Genomic DNA, 26,522 nt, shown 5'->3' on the forward strand with positions numbered 1-26,522 from the left:
AGTTGTCATTGTTTGGAGGGCACCGTATTAAGTACCTTGAGGTGCCATTTCAGTTTAGAATAGCGATTGTTAACGAAGCAGCGCAGGAATCGAACCTACGCACGTCACTAACAATGAAATAAACGAACCACTAGAGGTCACAGTTTTTATACTGCCGTGTATCCGTGCGATTACTATAACGTATCATACTTAGAAAAAGTTTTATCTCAGTTTTTTACGCAGAATAAGGGTTTTGTTAATTTTTAGGGTTCCGTACCTCATAGGAGAAAACGTCACCTTTATAGGATAACTTTGTTGTCCGTCCGTCTGTCAAGAACCTTTTTTTGGATATTTTTAACTAAGAAGACAGTCGTGCTATCAACACAACTTAGGTATTGTTACTTCTTACTACTAAAAATGCGAATGTATAGATGGATGGATGGATGTTTGAAGGTATCCAAAACGGCTCATCAAAATTTTGTATGAATATAGAACAAAGTCTGGAAGAATACATAGGCTACTAATAAAGTTTATTTTTAATTCCACGCAGACAGAGTCGCGGAAGACAGTTTTATAATAAGAAAATGCGCGCCAAACGGATGTTACATTTTGACAGCTAGAGAGGACATTTTGTGAAACCGATGACGTCATCCGGATAGTGATGTGAACTTAGCCATATATAGTTTCGTTTGGCTCTACGAGATAAGAGATGGATATTTTAGATGTAATATTAAAGTGTAGTAAGACATGTCTTAGTTTCTATACCGTATGTAATAAATTAATAATTCAATGTATAACTGTTTAAAAGGATACAATCTTACTAATATTATAAATGCGTAATATTAGATAGATAAGTGGATGTTTGTTTGAAGATATCTACGGAACAGCTTAACGGATTTTGATGAAATATTAGGTGTTACGTTTTGGATATGTCAAAATCGACCAGCTCTTACTGCTAGAGCCATCTATTGACAAACAGCGAGAACTTATTTGCATACCTAATATTACACACATGTAGAACGTTGCCTGGAAGAATAAATAAGCTACTTTTTGAGTTTTACTTTGCGCGGACGGAGACGAGGGCGACAGCTATAGGTTTTTATAAATTTTTAATAGCATTATAAAAATATTGTCTATAGATATTTACGTATAAATACCATTAGCCATCTGTTTCTCTCTAAAAGGATATGGGAGCTTAATTTGATGTTAAATTCTAAAATTACATTTTCTTCTTACTAGTTGTGTTTCAAAATATTCCATGTCCCTTTTAGGGGCCGGTTTCTGATAATGTCAAGTCCTAATTGACAATTCAAGCAGTCAATAAATTCATCCTAACCTCAAAGTCAAAACTGTCAAGTATAATATTGTTTATGTTTTACCTTCTTGTTTTACATAAACAAATTTAATAATATTATTAATATAAAATAAACATTATTAATATTATACGTTTATTACCACCTTCCTGCCCTGTAAATTAATTTTAGTATGTAACAAACCAAGTTATAGTGTGTTTATTTAAGATAGATTAGTTTGATAAAACATTTGACAATTCACTAGAGATGGGTTGATTAAAATAAGTTATAAAAACTTTCGATTTTCGATGGTTGTTCTCACAGAAATTGCAACCTAGAATTTCGTGATTCATCATTATCAGCTCACTATACATCCCCATCGAGGGGCTCGTAGCCTACTCTAAGTTAAGGGTGATTAGGCCATAGTCAACCACGCTGGCCAAGTGCGAGTTGGTTGACTTCACAGTTATCTTTGAATTTCTTTTGTGATATGTGCAGGTTGCATCACGGTGTTTTCCTTCACCGTAAGAAAGTTGGATAAATGTACATATGTAAATCGGAAATCGAAAAACACATTGGTACACGGCGGGATTCGAACCCAGGACCTGCAGATTGCAAGTCAAGTGATTGACCCCTGAGCCACCAACGCCCCGATTTCGTGATTATTGTTTTTAATTTACAATAATAAACCAAAAATTGAGATATTGAGAAACAAAACGAACTGTTTTTTATGTTTTTTTTTAGTTATTGCGCGAGACATAGCTAAGTATCTGTAGTAAATTCTAGAAGTATTAAAATACTTATGTTATAGTATTTATTTCTTAGATTTATATTATTAAAAGACCGATCGTCGATAGTTCATAGTTGCTCGTAATGCGTCTACGGTCCGACACTATGACAACCGTCCAAAAAGTTTAACAATTAATCTCATACAAAATTAATCCGATACTTTATAGGCGTCAGTTATCAAACTAATCTATCTTAAATAGACACACTATAGCATTGAATATGTGACATATAATTTTAACTTGTCAGAGTTGCAATATACATCCGTTTCGATGCTGCAAAAAAATCGGTATTGCCAGTTAGAAAATAAAACGACATAATAATTGACCATAAGTTTTGCTTTATCTATATTTTACGATATTCCAATGATTCATAATATTTTCGAACGCTTCTTTCCTCTTGTCTGTATGTGAGGGGAAAATGTAATTAAAGTAGCTAATAGATTCGTTCAAATGTTTTATTACTAGGAAAAACCACGATTAAGTTAAAAATAGCCTATATAGTGATGTATAGTCGAACCTGGATAAACCACAACTTGATAAGAAACATCTATAAGCGAGAGTCATTGTCAGATTTCGACGGATGACCTCCATAACCACGAAAGTCAGGTGAAAATAGGAAATAGGATAAAACGTAAACAAAATATCTTTGAAATCTTTTATTAATAAAAATGTGAGCAAATATTTGTTAATTTACTAATATTTCTTGTACCATTCCAAGCAAGCTCTATGCTTATTCTAGGATATGGTTTACGACAAAAGTCAAATGGCGGTATTCGAACTACGATCTCGCGATCGGAAATCTGTATCCTTAACCATTAGGTTATTGGCACTGTAAATCGTATCGATTCATTCAATTGAATCAATCTTTTTAAACAGGTTAATAACTAATAAGTTAATTCTGATGGTGTCAAAATTATCTACAATAATAATTAAAATTGACTTACGAATCCCTCGGTGTGTCACATTCTTTACAAATTAAACATAAGTCATCGTTTATTCAACTTATTTGTTCCATTATGATTGTTTAAATCATCTGAGAAGTACATATCCGAAGGACTAAGATGATGTCATCTAGACATCTAGACGTTACTTTCCATTCGAAGCCTAATTTATGGCATAATAACTGTCGCCCGTGACTCCGTTCGCGCGGAATAAAAAACTTAATTAGTAGCCTATGTGTTCTTCCAGACTGTGTTTTACATTAATGCCAAATTTCATCGAGATCCAATGAGCCGTTCTGGAGAACTATCCATCTAATATTCGCAACTTACTTTTTATTAATATTATAAATGCGAATGTTTAGATGGATGGATGTTTGTTTGATGGTATCTCCAAAACGGCTGCATAGATTTAGCTGAAATTTGGCATAGATGTAGAAGATAGTTTGAAAGAACACATAGGCTAATAATTAAGATTTATTTTAATACCGCGCAGACAGAGTCGCGGTTAACAGCAAGTTATTCAAGAAATAATTTACAATAATTCTCCACAATAATTTTAATACTTTTCAAATTTACATAAATAAATCTTTGTGTAATCGATACAAAAAAGGATATTGTTGCTAAATGTGTGAGAGAACTAGAGCAGATGCATTTTGTCGAAATAGAAGTCACATTAAGTTACGAAATACAATATTGGCAAAACCTTACGATCCGTTTAGTCTGACAGTTGATTCTTTGTCTTACATAGAGTTGGTAATGTACCACTAAGGGTAATCCTTAACGTAGTTTTCTTATGAATAATCTACATAGACAAATATGATTTGTTGCTAATGTCAAGTAACATATAATTTTTTCTAAGTCATGTCTAAGTTTTTAAAGTCGTGTTAGTTACACTATTTATAACTCAAGAACGGCTTTACCGACATGGTTGAAAATTGGCGAGGAGGTAGCTTAGAGCCAGGAGACGGACATAGGATACTATTTATTCAATTTTATTTCGAATTTTTGCCTTGAAGAGCTGCTTTTTGTTTAACTTACTAACATTATAAATGCGAATGTTCACATGGATGGATGAATGAATATTTGAAGGTATCTCCGGAACGGCACGACGGATTTTGATAAAATTTGGCACACATATTGACATACTGACAAACGTACTGTGGAAAAACCCATAGGCTACTTTTTTTAATTCCGCGCGGACGAAGTCGTAGGCTACAGCTAGTTATTAAATAAAAATACAAGGACTTTAAATATGATATAAAAATGGTCATTACATAATGTTTTAAATTACGACCAGTATAAGTGGAAACAGGATGTTGAGCGAAAGCTTTATCTTATTTTTAAGTTAAGCACATTTTTATGTAAATTCGTAGTGTGGTACAAACCGAAAGGATCTTCTGTACATGATAGTAACACAAAAAATTGACATGTTTCATTGTATGTAACGTTTTAATCTACGTTATATGATAAAAGTGTAAAGTATATTTAATAAAAATCAGAAAAAAATAAAAAAATATCTCATTATTAAAATAAGATAATCAAAATTTAAATAACATATTTTTATTATAATTTAAAAACATTTTTTTTTTCTTAAAATACGAGTTATGACTATTTACGTAGGACCGAAACAATTTCGGAGGCTCGACGTGCTAGTTAAGGCATTTATAGCCAGATTGATTTATAAGCTATTGTTCAGAATATAAAAAGGCGTAAATAAATCTAACTATACTAACAAAATTCCAGGCTTTGCTTGCGCAGAAAAATAAGGGTATTTAGCTATTTACCTATTTGAGTTTAACCGAAACAAACAATCAAGTCTTTTCTTTTACGTTTTAAGTTATTTTTTTTAAGATCTTACCATTTTATAAAAACTAACAATCTGTGGTTAGTCGTTCACTTGTATGTTTAAATACTAGCTGTCGCCCACGACTCTGTCTGCGCGGAATTAAAAAAAACTTGATTAGTACTCTATATGTTTTTCCGGACTATGTTCTATATCTAGCCCTTTCAAGATTCGTTGAGTTGTCCTGTAGATACCTTCTATCAAACATCCATCCATCCATACATCTAAACATTTGCATTTATAATATTAGTAAGAATTAAATTTTCTTATTAAATGATCCATAAAAAACATAGCGATATAAGAAACTAGTTTTTAAATATATAGAATTAAAAAGATAGCTATCATACTGATGAAATCTTAAACAGGATTTATCGTAAAGTTTCAAGGTCATAAAAAACCCACATTGTGGTCAAAATATCAAACGAAAAAATCTTACACTAACCATTAAAAATCCCCATCTTTTACACTGACTTCAATTACCTCTATTATATGGATATGCTATAAGCAGTTATATTTTGTGCCGATTCGATTTTTTTTACTTTGGCCTTACGGTTGCTGGCAGATTCTAATAGAGAATTAACTATCAGGGCATCATCTGGCGCCTTTGTCTCGGTAAGAAGCAAAATTGTGTACGGGCAATCAGCCTATCCATCTATAGAATGACTGGCTTACATAACAGCAAAGAGTTCGCCGACCTCCTTTTTATGCATTTACAAATGTCAAAAAGAAAATAACAATAAATCAGAGTTTTTGCATCTGTGGACATTTTGCATACTGGTGTTTTGGATGCTTTTATTGTGTTCTAGATGTAATTTCAAAGAAAGATAAATCACACGTTTTCCTTTTTAATAAAATTCTAGGAATAAATAGGAAGTAACAGTGGTAGAGTCCGCTTTAACATTTTCGCACGAATTAGCCCAGTTCGCCCGGTGAAATACCTCGACCACACAGAAGACAGGCGTGAAGCGAAAGCAATTCCGCGTTTCGTCTGATGAGTGTGCGTCCCGGAGGCCTAATTTAATCCTCTTTCACTTCCCACCCTTTTTCTTATAAGGAAAGGATGGTAAGTGGACTTTCCGGATGAGAACGGAAAATATTTTCTTTCTGTGCATCCTCTCCTCCGTCGATTAAAGGTAGGCAACGCTTATGCAATTGCGTATATCTATGGGCAGCAGTCACTTCGCTATTTGAGCAATGTCAGGTGGCCGCTTGGTCGTTTGCCACCTTATGATATAAAAAAAAAGTAAGTAGTTGAAATCAGTTTATAAGACTCAAATTATTTACATGTTAGAATTTGATTACGAACGAATAATTTTGTTAATAAGTAAATGTTATCAGAATGTTCTAGTCGTACCTTTGCTGTTATTTATCATACAAAATATGACTCCGTTCGCACAGAATAAAAAAAAAATTACCCTATGTGTTCATTCAGATTATGTTCTACATTTATGTCAAATTTCAGCGAGATCCATGGAGACGTTATAAAGATATCTTCTAACAAACATCCATCCATCCAAACATTCGTATTTACAATATTAGTAAGATGTAAGATGAGCAAATTAAAATATTTTCGTCGTGTTGGAGAACCTACTCTCGAATATTACGTAAAAGTGCGACATTGATCTGAATAGTGTGAATTTTTATGTAAATCTTGTTAATTAGACGGCCTCTTGCTTAACATAGTGACATCGCTTAACTCTGACACACGATACGACATTTTAACATTTTTTTCTTTATCTGTGAAGACTAAAACATAATATACGATCATTTAAAACAAACTATGGCACTTACATTGCTTAAATAAATACTTTAGCATTTCCTTAATGTAAAATTCTTTTAAAACTAGACACTATTGGACCTAAGTGTCGATTCAGAATGAATTTCATAAAAAAAATCTAGCTATAGCTATCACGTTATCAAATCTAATGAGTTAAAAGAACCGTTTTCCACAACGGAAACATTAATTCAAATATATTCTTATCTTTATCACTTCAAAGAGAATGAAAGAGATGACATTACCTTTTTTAAAGAATGTTTTGATGATGTAAACCCACGTTAACTTTATGTCGTAAGATGTTTAACTTTGAGTAACAATGGCATGGACATACTGGACCGATTTCAGCAACACCTTAGCATCGCCATCGACCCACGCTTATTGTTATATAAAAGTAAAATTTAACAATACCATAAATGTTTGCTGCATAAATACCCAACCGATATATATAAGGTCCGGGCCAAGTGTCAAAATTAACAAATTTATATTGTACCCGCCAAATATTAACTGTCATGGCCGACACATATGACAATGCGGTGAGGATTTATTGCAACTGATATATTTTAAAGCAATTATTTGACCTCTTTGTGACCTAGTGGTTGAAATTATTAACATGTCATGCCTTTCAAAAGCTAAAGAACATTTCATCCAATACCAGGAAAGATTCGTAGAAAAGTTTGGTTGTTGTTTGTTACCGCGTAATTTTGGCGCGATTTAGTTTTAATTCCGAACAAAATAATTTACAGCCAGGATTAGCGTATAAATTATGCGGCTTTTTTATTTCCTGCAAATGACAGCTACTAATTTCTGACAGTTTTGCGTCAAATGTTTATTCGAAGTTTATTTTTAAATCAAACGCAAAAGATCGGGCAAAGGCATGGCATGTCGCTAGTATTATAGAGAACTTGCGGAATATTTCTTAGAAAAAAAAACGACAAAAACATATCGTAACGAATGCAGAGTTACAAAATATTAATTAAGTATTAGAAATACGATTTAATATATTCGTTCCAATTAACGGGGATGGCAGTCGTCAACGACGACGCAAACGCAAAAAGGTCAGAGTTTGATTTGTACAAAATAAGAAAAAGTTTTTGTTATATCATCATAATTTTAAAATATTATAGTAACTTTTACGTTTTATAATTTTTTTGTAATAACAGGACATACGATAGTTTAAAATTACTATCCATCATAAGAATAAATTGTGTGTAAAAATATCAAAGGATTAATTCATCTTGATTTAAATAAACAATTCGTCTTGATTTTTAATCAATAAAAAATGACGATGTTCAAATCTATAAATTTAGTTAAATTATATATATAAGCTTTTGTAGTATTTGCTACAAAATAAAAAAAGGTTTTTTTTATAACAGAACGGGGCAAACGAGCAGCGGGAACACCGAGGTGTTCATCGACGCCCATGGACATCAGCAATACCAGAGGAACCGCAGATGCGTTGCCGAAAATAGTATTTAAATTTTGCATCTCTATAAATTCCGTTTCACGCATACATTAGAGACCAAAACATTTTATCATCTCATGACTTTACGACTTAAATATAGGGCAGTGTTCCATAATAACATTCATTGTATTGACGTTTTTTGCTTAACTTTAGGCAATTAGTACAATAATCAGGAAGTATTTAACATAAACAGAGGAAGAATATTAATTGCGTTCAATTTTATTCATGAACGTACTTCAGCTGTCAAACGATGGCGGGAAAATTACATTTTGTTACACAATTGACTTTATTGTGTCGGGAATAATTAATATATAGGTAATATCTCAATTAAAAGCAATTATTTCGTTTAATTACCTTGATGAATAATTATACTGTAAGATGAATCAAAAGAAAATTAAAATGCATTCATTTAAATCCAATCAAAAATCGAAATAATTTCACCATAGACAAACTGCACAATTTTTTGTTAAAACTCGTAAATTTCACAGTGGTAGAGCCCGCTTTAACATCTTCGCACGAATCTGCCCGGCTCGCCCGGTGAAATACCACGACCACACAAAAAACAGGCGTGAAGTGGAAGCAATTCCGCGTTTCGTCTGATGAGCGTGCGTCCCGGAGGCCTAATTTAGTCGTCTTTCCCTTCCCATCCTTTTCTTTATAAGGAAAGGAAATGGAAGTAGACTTTCCGGATGAGAGGATGCATGGAAAGGGAAGATATTTTCTTTCTGAGCATCCTCTCCTCCGTCGATTTAAGGTAGGCAAGGCATATGCAATTGTGTATATCTATGTCCAAAGGTCACTACGCTATTTCAGCGATTTCAGGTGGCCGTTCGCTCGTTTGCCACCTTTTGATATAAAAAAATTAAGAGTAATAGTAAAATAGTTTTTTTAATAACATTAATTACCCATATTTTCTTATTTACGTTGGGATGTATGGTTTGTTAGATACCTCCAGACCGTCTGAATGAATCTCGCTGAAATTTGGCATAGATGTAGAACATAGTGTGGAAGAACACATAGGTATGTATTATCCTTTAAATTTATCTCCAAACAGTATAAATAAAAACGAAGTAATATTAAAATAAGTATATTTACTGTATTCATTAAAACTTCATAACATTTTAAAAACTAATACAAAACCCAATAATACAATATCATACAAAATTCAGGCACTTTTATAATAAAAACTAAATGATATATTTATGATATCCTGATATAAAAACCATAGACAATCTATTAAAGGTCTATTGAATTCATTATCTATGTACCTTGAAAAAATGGTACAGATAAAATAATGAATTTATAATGTTTTAAAACAATTCATGTAAAAAATGTTTTTTATTAAAATTTTGTTTCCTTACAAAAGTATCGTAGAAAAACAGCAACAAAATTATATTTTCAAGATCATAAATAACTAATTTAAATACACATATTTTTATAATTACACATTTGTGTGCATTTCTGTTTCTTCTGTGTGTATACTAACGAAATACTTGTACAAAACATGTACACATGTACATGTTTTGTAATGGAAACATTACGGACACACAATATAAATTTGGAATGAATATTAAGATGTTTTTTGTAAAAAAAATGGATTTATTATAAATAAATAGTAAAACTAGAATGGCAATACATTTATATATACAGTCTTATATTTGAAGGCACTAACATAATTTGATGGAATATAAATTATTGCTAAGTTTAAATTAGAAATGGCGTTCGAAAAAAAAAAACATATAAAATGAATTAAAAACATTAAATAAATTTAAGATTTAAAATTCATCATAATTACAAATAAAACAGCAAACTATAAAACGTAACTTTCAATTTTATTTGTTAAAATGCTGAATTTATATATATATTTCTATTATATATATATATTTTATTTATATTTTTCTTCAATATTTATGGAATGTAACAAATAAAAACCAATAATGAAATATTGAAAGCGTCGGTGACTCAGGGGTCAAGCACTTGACTTGCAATCTGCAGGTCATGGGTTCGAATCCCGCCATGTACCAATGTGTTTTTCGATTTACATATGTACATTTATCCGACGTTCTTACGGTGAAGGAAAACATCGTGTTGCTGCACATAGCTGAGAAAGTCAAAGATATGTGTGAAGTCACTGTACTTGGCCAGCGTGGTTGACTATGGCCTAATCACCCTTAACTTAGGGTAGGCTCCGAGCCCCTCGGAGAAGATGTATAGATAGCTGATGATGATGAATGAAATATTCATAAAATTTCATTAGAAACATGTTTCTTTATAATCTGTAAAAACATGTTTCCAATGAATTATCGTTGTTTAAGAGTTTTTATTTTTTATTTAAAAATAATTATAATTAATCTATTTCATTTTATTGCTAAATTAAAATTAAAAATACAAATATAATTTAGATATGTACAAAAGAAACTGGGATATGTTTCAGTCTTATCCCGATTCAATGCTTAAATGAGATAAACTCCCCCTATTTAAAAGTATTTTTACTTTAAGATTTTGATATACAAAAAAAATCAACATACAAGTGAAAATTAAAAAAAACTGGGATTACACAGTATTGGTATTTGATATTATATATATTTTTATGTTCAAAATTTATTTATTTCTATTTTCAACTAGCAAGATCGATGATTTTCTTGTGGGAATCGAATATTTATCTAACACTAACCACTAAGCTATAAGTTACACGCTTATGTTTAACATTTATTATATTTTTATCCTTTTGTATGGTTTTTTCTATAATTTTTAGATATCCAAAGGTGTTTAAGCTATTTTTTTCAAAGTAACCTGGATAAGACTTCAAGTAAGATAGAAATCTCTATAAGCAAGCAAGATATCTCGGTTCCTTGGACTCTCGCTTACCCAAGTTTGATTATATTTATACTTAAGTTCGTTACATTTTCTGATATATATGTTTTTCACAAGGTTTTCCATTTTTTAGATTTTTAACTCTTGATAGACACTTTAGGAAGCCACTTCTATGTATTTCAAACACTATTTTAATTATGTTAGTTTCACTACAGGTCAATGACCTCACTAAATTCACTAAGTCACTAATTCTCTTAGTTTTGTTTTTAACATTTTCACTTTTTTGTTCATTGCACTTTTATAATTGTTTTTAGAGTCGTTTATTCTGTGTTCAGATTTATTTCTACTGGTTAGTCGTTGTTGGAACAATTCGTAGAAGTTAGGTAGTGGGGTATCGACAAGCTGTGCCCCCTGTGGGGTGAGCAGAGGTGATGCGTTTGTCTGCGGTGTGCCGTCTGCTAGCCGCGGGTAGCACGCGGCCATGTTCTGTATGAAATGGTTGAACATCGCCGTCTCTGAGAACCATTCGAGGAAATACTGGTTCTGTTTAGATGATGCGTTCTTCACGAATGTTTCTTTCTGTAAAGATATGAAATAATATCTATAACTAGCTGTCGCCCGCGACTCCGACCGTGCGAAAGTAAAAAAAACTTTTAAAGTAGATGTGTTCTTTCAAACTTCGTCTATAACTATGCCAAATTTGAACGAAATTCGTTTAGGAGATACCTTCAAACAAACATCCATCCATCATCTATATTAGTCAGATACAATGAAGCGTAAACACACATTTCTCTGTTATATATTTTTACGATATTAAACTTAAGGCTAAGTAAATTGATAAAATATTGTTATGCTGGAAAGGGACAAAAATTGCAAGGCAATAGCAGCAAAGATGGTTGCCATGGTAACGGTAATTTTCAGCCAATGGCAGACCTTTGTTGTCATTTAAACATTTGACATTTGCAATTGAAGTTTTTACGCAATGTAAAATAAAAAAAAAAAGTTTTTCTGTGCACAAAATGGAATTTCATTTGGATGAAACCACAATTTTATATAAATGTAATACATTTCAGCATTTTGCTATGTTATGTTTTTCAGTAAAAAAATTGCGATGTTACTAAAAAATAACACTTACATCGAAAACAACACCATTCTTGCCCATTTCCCCTTCTTTTAGTTCTCTTACAACAAAAAACTTCCAGAAATCACCCAAAATATCTACGAAGAATCTCAAGAAAGCTTCTGATATCATTACATTTCTTGTTTTCGTGTCTTCTTGTTTGTCTTTCTGTTTGATTGATTCCATTTGTAGTGAAGTTTTGAGAGTTTTGTAACTGGACGTCGGTAGGATAGTTGACTCGTCGCCTTGGTAGAATAACACCTTGTTAGGATGTGTTAGGTCTATCAACATGCCCTGGAAAACAGAAATTCAATAAAACATTAAAAACTAGTTATCGCCCGCGACTCCAGCTGCAAAATTTTAAAAAAAATAATTAGAAGCCACATGGCTTCTTTCAGACTGTATCCTAGATCTATGACAAATTTCAGCGAGATTCTTACAGCCGTTCTATAGATACTTTCTAACATCCATTCATCCATCCATCCATCCATACAAACATTTGCATTTATAATAATAAGTAAGATTAGACAAAACTGAATATAAAATCTTCGTTATTTTTTTCGCGTATATTATGGGTTTTTATGACCTCCTGGTACCTTAACTTCTGAACTGGATGAGTTAGGTGTCATTCGCATCATTTTCTTCTCTTGAATGACATAGATAAAGTCAATCTAGATAAATAATAAAATATAGTCTAACTTGTGTAGGCGAGAAACCTCTACAAGCGAGAAAATATCACAATCGCTTAGACTCTCGCTTATATATTCAATTATAATAATGTTTCTATACAAATGTTTGTGCAGTGTAAACACATACCTCTTCAAACAGTATGTTGTCAGTGTCGTGAGTGTCGCCAGCACTGAGCATGCCTGCCAGTATGGGCAGCGGCGCTTCCAGCACCTCGCGCTGGATGTCCGCTGGAATGCTGGCGATGAGTGGCTGCTGCCACACCAGCGGGTACAGCGCCGCTTGCAGACCCTCCATGCATGATGATACCACGCTGATAAATGTAGACACATAATTAATTGACTGACGCACTCACGGTCACAGGTGACTAAGGGTAACCCTTAGTGTAGATTTTTCATATTTAATTTAAAGTAAGGGAGACCACTAATCTACACTAATATCATAAAGCGGAATGACATAATTGTTTGTTTGTTTGCATTGAATAGGCTTTTAAACTATTTAACCAATTTGAAAATTTCTTTCTTTACTTTACTTATCCCTAGATTTTTGCAATTCGTGGACAAAGTCGCAGGCGACTGCTATTATAATTATAAAATAAAAATTTAATCCGACTCGAAGGATCATATTGTAAATACGACCTACACACACCTACACTTTACATATGTAAATTAAAGTAAACAAAGAATAGTTATTTTTGTATATTTTTACTAAATTTACCTGAGCTGGTTCCCCATGATGACGACCTTCCTCTCCAGGAGTAAAGAGCTGAACACTTTGATTACCAACCCGGCGCCGAAGGAGTCCAGCAACACGGAGAAGTTGTCCTCGTCTACTCGCGGCTCAATGGGCCTCTTTATGATCTTCGTTCTAAAATATAACAGAGTCATAATAAAAAAATCTAGCCAAAGACAAATATTAGACTCAGAGCCTACAGTTAGGGTTGACTAGGCTAGCCAATGCTGAAGCAGTACGGGTTGGCTTCACACATATCTTTGAATTTCTTCTCAGATATGTGCAGCATCACGATGTTTTCCTTCACCTTAAGAACATCGGAATGTACATATGTAAATCGAAAATTGGTACATGGCGGGATTCGAACCTAAGACCTGCAGATTACAAGTCAAATCAAAAAGCATGATTTTTAAAACAAACCTTGGTCCTTCTAGATCCAGCAAAACCCTTTTCGGACTGTTATTGTTATGCAGGTCATAAAATTCCGGCATATCCTTCACATTGTCAGGCATACTGTCCACTTTGAGCAGCTTCCTCTGTCTGTCGGTGGAGACCACGTCAGCTCCGGTCTTGGCGAAGATCTCACCAAGGTTGACAGAATTCCGTGCACTCACAGTCTGGTCGTGGTCTCTCGTGTATGTTATGATGATGTCTTCCCCAGGGTTGGGGAAGTCGCTTTCAAACAGCTGCTGCAGAAGTAAATTGGTCTCTACTTCCGAGTTGCCATGTTGGGATTCGATTTCTTGTAATACCTAGAAATTTTATAATATATATAAATAATATATAAAAATTTCATACGTGGATTTACTGTTGAAACACATATTGACCATCTTATTGCCTGGTGCTTTTAAAAGAACAGAAATAAAAATATGTTTTTCGGCTTTGGAAACCTACTATAAGCAAACAGCGACGCAGAAGCTTGTACATAAGTCTTATTGATATAAACACAAGGTTTAGTTTTCTGAATCATGTTTTGAACAACCTTTAAATTATATTTTAAACTTCAAAACATGCTCCGGTGCATTTTTCTAAGATCCTGGAGACCATCCAGTGGCACTATAAGGCTATTGAGAGGGTTTTATTGGCTAAAACCCCACATAACTCTGTCCACCTCTATACCAAAAGAAACTATAACATATATATAATAAATTATAACACGAGTAGAATTGATTCAAGTTACCTTATAATAAAATCCTGGTGCTCGATATTTCCCTATAAGACAGTAGCAGAGAGGCAGACACGTGGTGGCGCCCTCTGGCAGCACTCGCCTGCAGTACCTGGTATAAAAAAAATATTTTTATCCAAAATCATACAAATCCATACAAAGAATTACAAAATAATATTCATATTGTTAATGCTATACTTTTATAATATAAAGACCTATTTCCATTAGACAAAAAGCCGCAATCACGTTTTAAATTTACACTGATGACGCGGTTAAGTTTAACGTGTCTTTGTGTCTGTTTTAGCTTCCAAAAGGAGGAACTGATTTTGATATTTGCTTGCTTGTGGCCTAGTGGAAAAGGGGTTTAAATTATTACTAACCCGTAGCTGCGCTCTCCACGTTCGTCTGTCAGCACCAAAGAGTACTGCTGCGCTGCGCGCGCGTCCGCCACCTCCGCCTGCGTCCCGCACAACGTCTCGGGGAACACCAGGTTCTCTATGTGTGCCGGCGCAACCACCTGACCAGGATTTAACATAATGTGTTGATACACGAAGAATATGTGTAACTTACTTATATACGTTAAACAGCCATTAAAACAGTCCCTTAGGGAGGATATGCCATACTATAACTCTCGTTTTAAATCACACGAAACAATTTTTTATTTTACTTTCTTAAGGTCCGTTTACACAGACCGGGATGGAGTAGAGTAGATTTTTTGGCGTTAATAAGAGCTTAATATTAATGACACGAGATTGTATGTCTTTTTTATCAAGTTCCTATCGTATAAAGGTTTTTTTTTGCGATAAAAATGTGCTCTGCTATCGACCTCCATCTGTGTGAACGGACCCTTAGTCTAAAAATGTATTTATTACGTATTCTGATATACTAACCTGGCTTGGAAAAACACTTTTTACATACGCCTGTCCCGTCATATAATTCATTCCGACCAACAGACAAATATTGAACAAGCCCCTCTCTCTTGGCTCAAAAGGTAACCCAATATCCACACATCCAGTTTTTTCATCTATGCTCTGATTGTCTATGCTATCATCGCTGGCTGTCAAATCATCCTTCATAGACAACACGTTCCCGCTCGAATCAGTCAAATTAAATTTGGAATCTGTCACATCCGCCATCTTGTCTTTTGCGAGATTTGACTGAGAAGCTCGGAAACTCTTCCAGGAACGAAAAGTTGAATATGGATTGTCTATTATTTCTGATTTGTAAGAACAGATGGACGTTTGATGGCGGAAACGAAGACTCTTGACATTCTTAGGGTCAAGATATGCAACCCTGGATGACACTCGTCTAACGTAATTCTTTCTTTTTTCTGTTAGACTTCTTGTCAGTCTTACGGATTCTGAAAAAGTAATAGAAAATATTTAACAATGTAACTCGAATAGCATTTGGATTAATAGAAATCGTATCAAATGGTAAAATATCTTAACCTACTGTGGGTTTTTGAGGCCAAAATATCTGTATAAAATATATCATCATCCTTATCTTTTATCTTAAACAAAACAGAGATAACAATATGTTTTAAACGGAAACCACTGTCTCAGAAACCCATGGTAAAACAGTTTAAATGCGTTAAAAAGTCGTATAAGTAATAATAAAAAATTGTCTTGTTATTAACATTTGAAAAAGCATTTTCCATGCCCTTGTAAGAAATCTATTAACTTAAATGCGCTATATTTTATTTTAGTGAAAAATTTATACAAAAACGAAGTGTCAAAGATCGAAATGACCTATTTCTAAACCAGGAAAAACAATGTTTATATTCTTTGATAAAGTTAATTATAAGAGATAAAGGCTGATGCAATTATATGAAAAGTTGCATGTTTTTGATAATGTCTAATTTAAGATTATTTTTAACCTAACCAAGGTTAATATAAGCTTTAGCGTAAAAAAACGTATACTTAATTACGTAATATTCAATAAATTATAATTATACTAGTCGCCGCCCGCGACTTTGTCCGCGGGGGTTAAAAAAATAATTGGTAGCAGTTCTTCCAGACTATTTTCTATATGAATGCCAAATTTCATCGGGATCCGTACAGCCTTTCTGGACATTCGCATTTATTATATTAGTAAGATTGATAAATCAATAACAGACATTTTTAAAAAATTACATTTTCTTTAAATATCCATGTTACCACAAAACTGCACTATACGTACGATAGACAATATTTTTTTCTAGTAAAATACATAAAGGCAATGACACTTTTCTCTTACAGCTAACAGACGTCAGCCGGCAGTCTTTATCTTTGACCACTCGAATGTAAATTAAAAAAACAAAGTACCTTCGCTGGTGCTGCCATCAGAGAGCTCTGTGGGGAAGCAACCAGGCTTGTTGTCGTCCATGTTGCACGCCGCAGACACTGTCTCGTAAATCTCCGTCATCAGACGGTTGAGCTGTAACAAAAAAACAAATTGAGTGAACTTCTATACAAAAACTTATCATCCCTTTCATTCATTAAAAAATACTGAAATAATAAAACATAGGTAGAAATTAGAAGTAAAAGACAATTAGGTGAACGCATACACAATCGAACCTGCGGGGATAAAGTGCATTCGCTTAGAATCGATTCCGTAACGAACTTCAAAAATGTATATATGTGATGCGCGACAGTCACGTGACTTATCGTATTTTAAAAAAAGAAAACCAAACTCTTTACCTCTTACAGCACTAAGAGAGATAAGAAGGTGGCAAAATGACCACCATTTCAAAAAAAATAACGACGTATCGAAAGTTATTATTATTGTCAGTTCTATACAACTTTGAAGTTCGTTATGGAATCACTTCAGAATGCAATTTGTCGAGCTCCACTGAAAGCGAGAAACTTTAATAAGCGAGAGTTATCCCGACAGTCAAAAGCGAGAAAGTCAGGTAAGAGAGAAATATCTGTATACGAATATCTAGTGTCATTCGTACTTTTTTAACAGTCCACTACATTCCAAAAGGGTTCATTTAACCAATGACACTATCATCATAACATAACTCAATATAAATTATAAACAAAACAATGATATTAATTAATATAATTGCATTGTACAGAGTTATGATACAACGCATGACATAATATAGATAATGGTACAAATTCTCCACGCGAATTTATGATGAACTGTTTGGGACATTTCCTACAACTATGTCTCGCTGTTACTTCATCCAAAGCATATTTATTACTTACTATTCCTACTACTAGCCCTGGGCGGGATTTGTGGAGACACTTTTTTTGTGACGGGGAAAATCTTCCAAAGATATCTAGGCGCTAGGATATCTTAGGGGCCACCGCAGGCCTGCGGTGCGCCCTAGGCGGTCGCCCTTTTTTTGTTCCAGAGGGTAAACTCTTTAGGCATACTCCGGGCCTCGGGGAAGGCACGGTAGTTATGTGGGATTCTCTCCCCGAATGGGAGCAAACCCACTGAACCCCTCTGTTCCCTCTTAGCCATAATGTGGGACGCCACGGGATCGTGTTAACTTACCACCGCGACGCCCCACTGACCAGCCCGAGAATAGGGCTCCTCAATGCGCCCCCAATGGGCGCTGCACCCGTAGGCGCTTCTCAGAGGCGACACCGTGCAATGCAGGTTCGGGATTCCTACCTCGCCCTACCCTTACCCGATACCGATTTTGGCTAAATTCTTGCCTTGCATAACTGTAATATTTCTATACAAATCGTATTCATTTTTATAAAATAAAAATATCGTTCCCTAAAGTATGGAAAATAGATGAAACGTGACAATTAGTTAGTGTCTACAGAAAAGTGCAACGAATTTAATTCGTGTATAAACAATTGAAGTTATTTATCTATTAAACGCGACAAAACACCTGCAAGTCTGATAAACGAAAAAAAAATAAAAATATTTTTTTAAAATCGTGACTTTAAGAATTAAATGTTCTGATAACCTTTATATGCAGATTGGGACCAATTGGAAAACACAAAGGAATGTATATTGAGAAATACGTCCATTGAATGAATACAAAGAAAAGTTGTAATCACTTGTTTGCCTGATCTTACTAATATTAAATATAGTACCAAAACGACTGTATGGATCTCGCACTTTGACATAGATGTAGAACATAATCTGGAAGAATAAATAGGCTAATAATTAAGTTTTATTTTACTTCCGAACAGACGGAGTCGCGGGCGACAGTTACTTGTCTATACGTGAAACGATTTTTTTTTTTAAAACGAAATAGAGCGAATGGATGAATGTGTAAATTAAACACAGATAACGTTAGGCATTTTTTCATCAATTTTTTTTATTATTTTTTTTTTGTTATGTATTCGATTTTGGAGTAATAACGGCCTCCAGTATTAATATATTCTATGCACTAACCTAAATTAATTGAATAATAATTTCTTTTAATCCAATAGTATTTATGGGTATCTAAGATTTTTCATTGGCATTTTTAACACGTTAAACGCTACTCCGATCACCGGCCACTGGACCCCTGTCTGCATTTAAGCGCCGCGTAAAGGCTAAGTATTTGCGGAACCCAGTTTCTGATTGAACCCTAAACTAGATATATTTTGCAGATATCAGCAAAAAAAAATAGTGATTTTTCTATTTCTACTATGACGTTTAACGTGTTAATTATTTTTTTTCAAGTTTACCCGATTTCACAATCACATTGGAATCCTATAACCTTTAAAAGGCCTCTAAGAGTTTAGAGGGCAATCGATTAATTAGTATACTGTAAATTTTTTGGAAGATAAATCCTTAAGATCGATTCGATTACTGAGTTCATCAGTAAATGTAAGAATCTAAACAAAAGCTATGATTTCTTTTCCCTATCAAGAAACAATGAACGCGAATTCAAATTGGCATGATTACGAAAGTCGTTCAAATTAGGCGTTGACTCACAAAGTTATCAAGCAATAAATTATAACTGACTAACTGTGGGGTCGAGCTCTGCCACATTTATTTACATTCTAATTGTTGCTACACAAATCAAATGGAAATATTTCGACATCTTCAACTCTAATATTTATAACAAAATTACATATATCTCACTTCTTCGTCTAGCTCTACAACCCTTTGTGGGCCTTGGCTTAGAAGGTATCTCCAGAGTAGCTGCAAGGATCTTGCTGAAATTTGGCATACATCTATGCCAAATAGAAACACATCAAAGAACACATAGGCTACTAATTTGTTTTTATTTCAAGCGTGCGTAGTCGCAGGCGACATCTAGTAGAACATATTTTTTTTGTAATCAACATATGTTCTTATCATTTGATTTTAGTTATGTAATAAGTATAGAACTGATTCTTCTAACAGAATTAAAACATCCTGTAACATCGTAAGTGTTTAAGCGTAATGAAATGCGAAGACACCGGGTCGTATAATATTTAATGTTCCAAACATAACTGAGATTGAGTCGCACTCAGAGTATTTAATAGACTCTAAGAAAACCTCAGTGTAGATTTTCCATAGTAAAGCTACACTAGAAGCTTAATCATTTAGTGACCCTGAAATCTGTCCAATGTCTGAGCAGTTTCCTAACTTATTTGACATTACATCTAAATTATTAAACATTAAAACATAATAAACAAACAAGAATGTTTTTAAATATCGATACTAGTCAAGAGGAAGTGATTGATAACCGCATTTTATATGTATATAAATAAAATCGATTTGTCCAGTGTATCGTAAAATTCCCCTGCTACATAATTTATATAACAAGCTGTTGCCCACGCTTTCATTCGCGCAGAATTAAAAAAAAACTTAATTAGCCCATGTGTTCTTCCAGACTATGTTATACATCTATGCCAAATTTAAGCAAGATCCATGCAAACATTTGCACTTACAATTGTTAATATTGTAAATATAGGGTAGGCTCCGAGCCCCTCAGTGGGGACGTATACTGAGCTGATGATGACATCAAAAATTATAATCGTAAAAGCTTGTCTTATCATAACAAGTCGTGCAGAAATCATGACATTCTGTTACGTATTTAAAAGTATAAGAAAACAGTTGATTGATTAGTTTGTTTATACTATTGTGATATCACTTATCACCTCGTTATCATAATTTAACGACGCAACGTAGAAACAGCCTTGACAATCATACGTAAAAAAAGTACTGTGAAGTTTAAACGTTAAACAAAAAGATCTCCGACAAAGTAAATTAGGTGTTTTTTTTAAATTCAATATAATCGATTGAATTTTATCAATAACACCATGCCAGTTTCAAGTCAGTTACATTGGAGATAAAAACATCGCAGACGCAATTGAGGTTGGCCACTAAGGAGGTTTTATTGAATCGAAATCTCACATTACCTTCAAAAAGGTGAGTATCTAACAAGGCTTTTTTGTACCAAATACGTAAAAAAAACAAAGCAAAAACTATAAAATCTAACTTTCCATCAATAAGCATATACCAAGCTAAGCAAAACTATCCAACAAAAAAACTCACAGAAAATCCTGGCACACAAAAAAATACAATTCACTTTCATACACCATTAAAAAATAAAACACAAATATCACAAATCAAACACCACAAGAATTAAAAAAATCATGTAACCTTTTACTTTCATTTTGGTGAACGCATTTATTTATAACTGGCCGAATCAAAATGAGCATTAGTTTAAAAAAAAAATCAGAGTCTCAAAGCACGTGTGTCGGTAGGCAGTGATCTAATTTGTTTAATTATGAAACATAAAGTGTCTCGATAACAAATTTATTACTATAGAATAATGTTATGCAACAGGCCACAATAACACACAAAGTGTTATAAATATCACATGCCAGTTAGTTACAGATTCCTTGGAAGCCGGATTAAGCTGTATACAAAATGCCAGCAGCTAATAGCAATGTCATTTAGCAACTTATAGATGCCAAAAGAGCAATAAAAAAAGAAATTTCTAGCGAAATGTTGCGGTCAACGACTGCCCTTAAACAAAAGGTTCGTTTAAAATGGGCCTTGGCATGTATGTGCAAATGTTCGCATTTCTTGGCTCCTTCTCGCATAACGCGGACCGCACACATACACAAGAACGAGGCTAGGTCACTTCTCAACATTGTTTGTGACGTATTATTGTAAAGATAATGATGCAATTAGTGATGTTAATTAGGGTTATCGATATATCGATAATAACATCAACAACACATAGTTATAGATACGTAATCATAAAAGCATTGCTGTGTCAGCGAATTTGATGTATTGCTGGGAAAGTTTATACCTTTTTCCTTATGTAAGTTTCGAATTATTAAACGCATTATGCACAGCATTCTTCTACACAAGGGATTTTTCCTACAAGGAGCATATACCAAATCCACGTTTAATTGTTTAAAGTAGAACAACGCCAACTTTCATAATTTATAAGCAGTCATCAGGGCGAGCGAAGAGAGCGCCATACTAATCCTACAATGATTACTATTTTGTGTTTCAGTTATAAGGTACTAACAAAACCTATCAATCCCGCGGAAACTGGACATTTCACGATTGACGCGTTAATCACGTCTAACAAGTTTAAACACATAATTAAAAACTAGCTTAATAGTAAAAGTCTTCTGATTAAAATAAATCTATATTATAAACATTTACGAAAATTCTAGAAGCTATCGATATATTGTAAACTTAACATATCGATATTAGTAACATCACTGGCCAACTAATTATTGCCTGATAAGGTATCGGAGGGGTCCAAAACATCTCGCCGATCAGACAGTCGGTCGCCGGCGACTGACAAGAATTGGGTCCGTTTTTATCTTCGCGCGAACTGGATCAAAGGAAATGCGGCGAACATCAAAGACGGCATCTCTTTACATTTGATCCGAATTCGCTTTAACTTGACCCCAGTTAATGCGGTGTCAACGTTTTAGTGATACGAGTTTGTTTATTTTGAATTTTAAATCACAGTACGAATGCACTGAAGGTTTTAAGATTTATTTACGTAAACATATTGAGGGTACTATTATTCTCATGTTCTATTGACAATAGTAGAGAGCGTCGGTGGCTCAGGGGTCAAGCACTTGACTTGCAATCTGCAAGTCCTGGGTTCGAATCCCTCCATGTACCAATGTGTTTTTCGATTTCCGATTTACATATGTACATTTATCCGAGGTTCTTACGGTGAAGGAAAACATCGTGATGCAACCTGCACATATTTGAGAAGAAATTTAAAAGATATGTGTGAAGTCAACCAACCCGCACTTGGCCTGCGTGGTTGATAATGGCCTAATCACCGTTAACTTAGGGTAGGGTCCGAGCCCCTCGGTGGGGACGTATAGTGAGCTGATGATGATCGACAATAGTAACCCTTTATGACATGGTCAATGTATTATCTTAGAATGGTAGAGTCCGCAGCAGCTTTAACACAAATGGCGCCCTACCCGGGTAAAATACCACAATCGCACAGAAGACAAACGTCAAATGAAAGTGATTACACGTTTCATGGTCAAATTTAAGTAGGAGAGCCTACTTCCCAACTTTTCTTATAACCAGAGGATTGGAAGAGTAAGTAGTTTGGCTGGGGAGAAGACGCAGATGAATAAGAAATATCCTTTGGCGATTATAGGTAGGCAACGCGTCTGCAAATGCAAATGTCTGTGAGTTACTGACTGAATTCAAGCGGTGTCTTGCTCGTTTACCGTCTTATTAAAAAAATCTGGTTTAAAGACAGCGTCTACGCTTGACTGCAGTTACTCTGAATGCGGGCTTGGAGGCTATATACAAGGTCCCATTGTATTGGAAGAATGCAATGTTAACAAGTTTTTTTCAGATGTAAATATCGTTTAGGGAGTGTAAACCCACGTTTGACATTTATTAATTTAACTATTATAGCAACGAGACTATATTTGGTAAAACAAAAAAAAATATTAGGTTTTTTATTTCTTGACTTAATTCGCTTATATACAAAAATATATAATTTCTTGAGTAAGAAGGAATTTAATTGAAATAACTCACTGATAAAATATAAAATATTCACGCCTGTAACGCAAAGTAGTGCGCAGAGATTACAAAATTCTATTTATCATTTTAATATCAAGACTAACCTAATTAGTTTATACTTTAGTACTAACTTTGTTAAGAAAGAATGGAAACAAGATAACGCTATGACCTAAATTACAGAATTTCCTTAGAGAATAAATATGTCCTAGGTTATGACGTCACTTGATTGATATCGTTATAAATAGACCAACGGACGAACTCTATTATTACTTTTTTTTCTACCAACCAAGATTTTTTTCTATAAAAATGTATAATCTTTAACACACGAAATCACAGACTATTACTTGTTTTATTTTTTTATGTCAGTGTGTAACCTTCGTAATCCCATCATCAACCTGCCCTTATCCCTATCGAGGGTCGGCACTGTATGTACTACTCCTCCATACATCTCTATCAGCCGTCATATCCGAGTCTACCCCCTTCCTACGCATATCCTCTTTCACACAGTCATTCCATACTTTTTTTGGTCTTCATCTACCTTTGTAGCCATCCACATTCAATCTAATTACTTTTTTGCTTATATCATCATCATCCCTCAGCATAACATGTCCAAACCACGCTAATCTTTTACTCCTCAATTTCTCAATCGCTCTTTCATACTTCCTCTAATATACACATTTGATAACCTTCGTAATCCCATAAGTAATAAATAGCCTGTACTGAATATTAATAACGTACTATTGTGAATGTCATAATAACAAGGTTTAGTAAGTACTTATATGCATCATAATTTATGCAATGGTGACTTACCGTTGGTTTTTTAGAGCTAAATCTCTGTATAAAATATCGTCATCCCTGTCTTTCATTGACAAAATAGAGATAACAATATGTTTTAAACGGGTATCAGAAATCCACGATTAGTTTTATCCAATCTACATCTTAAATTATTGATATTGCGGTCTTGTCTCTTGTACATACATTGATTTATCTACCACGGTATACCTTATGACAAACATGTCCAAACAAGATAATTTCCTAGTAAATAAAGTAGGATTTTATCTTAGGAACACAGATTAGAAGAACATTGTATAATTTATATTACGTCATCCAAAGCTACATACTAGCCTAGCTACATATGCCTAGATAAAAAAAGAATCATACTAATATTATAAATGCGAAAGTTTAGATAGATGTTTGTTTAAAGGTATCTCCGGAACAGCTGTATGGAACTCGCTGAAATTAAGCATAGATGTAGAACATAGTCTGGTAGAACACATAGGCTATTGTTAAGTTTGTTATTAACACTGCGCGAACGGAGTCGCGGGCGACAGCTACTAATTTATATTTTAACGTCATCAAAAGCTATATACTAGATATGCCTAGATAAAAAATAAAGCTATGTATGTCTTCATTCACAATAGTTATAAAATCACATACGTAGTTACGTCATAGAGTAATTAAAATCATATTTGGTAGAGCCGTTGTTACAACAATGGCCGGTCATACGAAGATATCTCTTACGTGCATCTTATCTTTAAGTTTTGTAATATGCAGTTAAAACTTATAATAGGTTTAAAGTTATAAGAGATTATTATTTTAAAGGTTTGTAAGTGGTAGGGCTACGAATTCGATGCAAGTAATAAACGGTTCAATCGTCAAGTGTTCGGCGGACAATCAATCGAACCAATGGAATAACTCGATGGTTTCTGTAACCAAAATATATATAAAACTAGCTGTCACCCACGACTCCGCGTGTTTGTCTAAAACTAAAAAAAAATTTAGGGGTGGACTACCCTTAACATTTAGGGGTATGAAAAATAGATGTTGGCCGATTCTCAGACCTAATCAATATGTTCACAAAGTTTCATGAGAATCGGTGAAGCCGTTTCGGAGGAGTATGTGAACGAAAATTGTGACACGAGAATTTTATGTTTAAGAGGATAAATCATTCCCCTCGTGATCCATGAGCAGACTCAATATGTTATAAACTGGGATTTAAATATCAGAAAGCAACACTTAGTATCCAATTTTAAGTTCCCATTAATGACGATATCTTCCACCTACACAACTAATTCAATGACTATACGATGATCTAATTGTTGCTTACTACAGAAGTACGCACTATAATTAACATCATTATCAGTATCAAAGTACCACAAGTATTGCATTGACAAAGACAATGAATTCTACTTCAGTTTCCATAGTCGAAACATGTTTCGACGTGTTGATGAACACAAAACATGTTATCTATGCTTCAAAGACAATGAGAAGGGCAATAATCAATATGGTAATCAAACAAGGATATGAACCGGTGAGGGAGGCGCTACTATCGCGGTTTATTCTGTCAGAATATATAAAACCTGCTTATAAATCGAAATAACAATTCAACTCACGCCCGTAAACCAGAGGGGTAGAGCACTACGTACCTCCATTTGGCGCTATCCTGACACACCTCTCTCGCTTCTACATTCATACATCCAAACATAGATGTCAGGGGAAATGACATAAAAGAAATGACTTGACAGCTACAGTACAAAAAGGATCTTACGACTTTTATTGACGTCGATAGGAGGGCGCTTGTGAGCTGACATAATTTAATTTGACTTATAGCCACCAGCGACCAAGTCAGCCATGTCAGTCTATGATAAGTATGGGGAGTAATCAAACAACGGTTGCTCAGTGCAGACTGTCTTTAATGACGTCAACTTTCGTACAGGTCGGACGCAGCCGACCGTTCCTATTTACGCATAGTACAAGCGCATACATAACAGTCTATATACATGTACTGCTAGAAACGGCAACCAAAAATAATCCACTAACAACACCGACTGAGTGAGACTTTGAAGCACGAAATAACGCCTTCGCAAAAGCGATCGATTTCAAATTGCATGCAACGAATACGTTAGGCGACACCAAGTCTATGGCGCACCTTATTTTCTATTGCTTTTTATAGACATACAATTATGGATTAACTAACTGCCTGCGACTTAGTCTCTCTCTATTAAAAACTCATTTAGTCTA

General features: G+C 34.1%; 1 protein-coding gene across 1 annotated transcript in view; it reads right to left on the reverse strand.

Moving 5' to 3' along the window:
- Positions 1-10,629: 10,629 nt before the first annotated feature.
- The window catches only part of LOC106124541 (uncharacterized), a 45,770-nt gene continuing 29,877 nt past the window's right edge, over positions 10,630-26,522 (reverse strand). Inside the window, exons 3-11 of the mRNA XM_013321316.1 lie at positions 16,904-17,015; positions 15,491-15,960; positions 14,981-15,117; positions 14,616-14,712; positions 13,856-14,187; positions 13,421-13,570; positions 12,833-13,016; positions 12,032-12,310; positions 10,630-11,475 (exon numbers count right to left, since the gene is read on the reverse strand). Of these exons, the coding sequence (XP_013176770.1) occupies positions 11,134-11,475; positions 12,032-12,310; positions 12,833-13,016; positions 13,421-13,570; positions 13,856-14,187; positions 14,616-14,712; positions 14,981-15,117; positions 15,491-15,960; positions 16,904-17,015 (2,103 nt within the window). The 3' untranslated portion in view covers positions 10,630-11,133. The remainder of the gene's footprint in view (positions 11,476-12,031; positions 12,311-12,832; positions 13,017-13,420; positions 13,571-13,855; positions 14,188-14,615; positions 14,713-14,980; positions 15,118-15,490; positions 15,961-16,903; positions 17,016-26,522) is intronic.

This window comes from Papilio xuthus, unplaced genomic scaffold, assembly GCF_000836235.2.
Source record: "Papilio xuthus unplaced genomic scaffold, Pxut_1.1 DF825946.1, whole genome shotgun sequence".
NCBI classification, from domain to species: domain Eukaryota; kingdom Metazoa; phylum Arthropoda; class Insecta; order Lepidoptera; family Papilionidae; genus Papilio; species Papilio xuthus.